General features: G+C 39.1%; 1 protein-coding gene across 1 annotated transcript; it reads right to left on the bottom strand.

Moving 5' to 3' along the window:
• Window positions 1-234: 234 nt before the first annotated feature.
• Window positions 235-1,989, bottom strand: LOC115805351 (HLA class II histocompatibility antigen, DRB1-3 chain-like). Its single transcript, XM_030765911.1, has 5 exons — window positions 1,926-1,989; window positions 1,298-1,570; window positions 773-1,054; window positions 522-635; window positions 235-257 (listed from the first exon to the last, which is right to left on the bottom strand). Exons 1-5 carry the CDS (start codon window positions 1,987-1,989, stop codon window positions 235-237), a joined length of 756 nt encoding a protein of 251 aa, XP_030621771.1.
• Window positions 1,990-2,841: the final 852 nt, after the last annotated feature.

Raw genomic sequence — 2,841 nt, 5'->3', positions numbered from 1 at the left:
GGCCAAACACAGGGGAATAAATAGATGCAATAATAGGTGAATAAATCAATGAAAACAAAGTTTGGACAGGTGTGGGAGATGAGTGGTGATCAGGCTGATGGTTAGTAAACCGGCGACACTGAACGCTGAAGTCGGTGCTGGAGGAGGCAAGGTCGTTACAATGTCAAATGAAAATGATTTTATTGCATTAAAAACAATATTGATATTAATTTTATGTGATATACTTACCACCTCTTAATGTGGCACCAGCAACCGCCCTGTTTACAAAAATAATATTTTCAGTTCAAACGACCCCGCATCACAACGTGCATTCTTGACATTGATTAAGTGTTAAATATATACAAACAGTACATGCACAGTCTGCCACTGATAGATAATTCACGTTATGCACACTCTTATTATTAATTCATGCTTCACTACCAAAGCACTACATTTCGGTTCACTTAAAACTAAACATTTAGTGGTCTGTAAATTGGTGAAACTCTTAGATTAGGTATTGAGTAAAGTTCGCTCCCACTGACCTGTGGACTTCCTTTTGTAGTAGATAAATCCAGCAGCTGCTAGGATGACCCCCAGCAAAAGTCCAGATGTTCCAATAGCAATCTTTTTTGTGTCACTTTCCGACAAAGAGGGTTCTTTCGAAAACAGAAAGCATCGCAAATTTGATAAGATCCATTATCATAAGGCCTCAAATTATGAACAAGTGTCATAATGAGTTCAGACTTGAAACAAAAAAATCAGATCCATTCAGTGTCTGGTGGTGATTGCTTACCCAAGTCATATGTCATGGGTTTAGTGAAGCTGGCATGCTCCACCATACAGGAGATCTTCTCCCCTGATTTAGGGATGTGCTCCAGGTGGGAATGGACCTGATAGTACCAATCACCATCAGCCATCTCCTCAGCGGAGGTCACATCAGAGGTCACTGGTTGACCGTCCTTTAACCAGGTCAGTTTGATGGCTTTGGGGTAGAAGTCATAGGCACTGCACATCAGCACAGTAGGATGTGTGCCACTGGCCTTTTTGACTGACCTCACACGGACCTCTGGTTTTACTGTGAAAATATCAGAAATGTCATAATGGTGGAAACACAGTCTCACATACGAGTTCAATGTGCGTCACATCACGTGTCAGTTACTGTATGTGAAATAGAAGATAATGTAGTAATCATAATCATAAGCATAGTGTGAATACGCAATAATAATAAATAGTGTCTTTGATTCATCATAATATAGAATCTTGGGAGAAGCAAGATTTGCTTAAATACAAAAAACATGGTTAAATGTGTGTCGCTTACCTGTTTTGTCAAGAACAGATGAGAAAAATACTGCACCATTGTGTTTGCAGACTCTGTCCACTGCACCTCTCATCTGCTGGATGGTGGCACTGTCGTTGTTCAAGTAACCTGCAATCTTCTCTCCCTGTTCTGTAAATCCCACAAATTTCCTGATAGTGCTGTTGAACTGTACATCTTTCACTTGGTTAAAATAAAAAGTACGGAGGTACTCTACATCTGTCATTTCCCTGGAATCGAAGATGCATTCATCCACACCATACGAGTAATATCCATCTGGTAATAAGAAAAATAAATAACATCATTACAAACACAATAACGACAGTTCAGTACAGTTCAGTACATACACACGAGGAAAGACAAGTGTGTGTGTGTATATGTATGTATATATATGTGTGTGTATATATATACATACATACACACACACACACACATATATATATATATATATATATATATATATATATATATATATATTATATAAAGACATAAACTTACAAATTAATGTGTAAGTACTACTGTTCAAGTCATTTAATCTGAAAGTTGTTTCAAACATAAACAAGTAATTTTGAATAATTCTGAATTGATAAAATGTATCAAACAGTAAGACATTTTATTCTTAACTACATACCTGTTTCATAAAAAACAGCGATCAAGAATACCAGACTGATGCATAGGAGCTTTGGTCGTATCATTTTTCCTGCCCTTGGAAAAAAAAGGCAATCATAAAGTTGAATGAGCATGCTGATAATCTAGTGAAGCCCCCCTTCCCCCCCCAAAAACCCCTGCCCAATTGAATACTTGTGTGAGACCGAGTCAGGTGTTAGTGGGCAGCATTTCACTTCCTTTACTGATGGCAAATGGAAAAAAGAAAGATGGGTCCTTGTGACGTGATGGAACCGTGTTACTGCTATTTTCTATTTACGCCACCTGTAAATTGTGCTCTATTGTTCCTCAGAAAATAGCCTCCTGCCATGGATACTTTCCATTCTTATGAAATAAATAAGTAATGCCCTTTCCAGCTGCCCTAAGGCATTCACCCTGTCCTGGGGGTGACGTGACAAGAACTCATCTGGTTCTCAGGAAGGGGACAACCATAATATAAAACAACCCGATACTGTCTTCTCTCTGCTTTAGATTAGAGTTCCGTCATCAGTGTAACTTTCTGTGTAGAAGTTATTCATCTCTGTTTACATCGTTACTGACTGATTTGTGCTGATTGAACTGCCTGCCTAGTATGTATACTATGCTCTTTTGACTGTCAGATAGTCACTTCTTGATTCGACGCCTGAGGTCGCTCCCTGCGCGGGTTGTACTCCGAAATAAACTAAAATCCTTGACTTTGTCTCCCTAGTCCTTTTACAATCGTTGGCTCTGCTCATGAAGTAACGAGCAAAAACTGTGAGCAGTGTATGCCCGTTGGTTCACTCTTCAACGATTTTCTTCCCTTAGTTCGCGCTTGAGTGGTGATTAGCTAAAACTGTAAACACTGTATGCCAGTTGGTTTGCACTTGAACGATTTTCTTTCCTTGGTTCGCGCTTGAGTG

This window comes from Chanos chanos, chromosome 1 (genome assembly GCF_902362185.1).
Source record: "Chanos chanos chromosome 1, fChaCha1.1, whole genome shotgun sequence".
NCBI classification, from domain to species: domain Eukaryota; kingdom Metazoa; phylum Chordata; class Actinopteri; order Gonorynchiformes; family Chanidae; genus Chanos; species Chanos chanos.
This window is presented reverse-complemented; position numbering and strand designations above follow the sequence as displayed.

Bases quoted from the DNA above. Each gene is read 5' to 3' on its own strand.
- LOC115805351 (XM_030765911.1), bottom strand. From the start codon at position 1,989: ATGATACGACCAAAGCTCCTATGCATCAGTCTGGTATTCTTGATCGCT. The intron at 1,571-1,925 runs GTATGTAGTTAA...TCTTATTACCAG, and splicing joins CGCTGTTTTTTATGAAACAG to ATGGATATTACTCGTATGGT. The intron at 1,055-1,297 runs GTAAGCGACACA...ATATTTTCACAG, and splicing joins ATCTGTTCTTGACAAAACAG to TAAAACCAGAGGTCCGTGTG.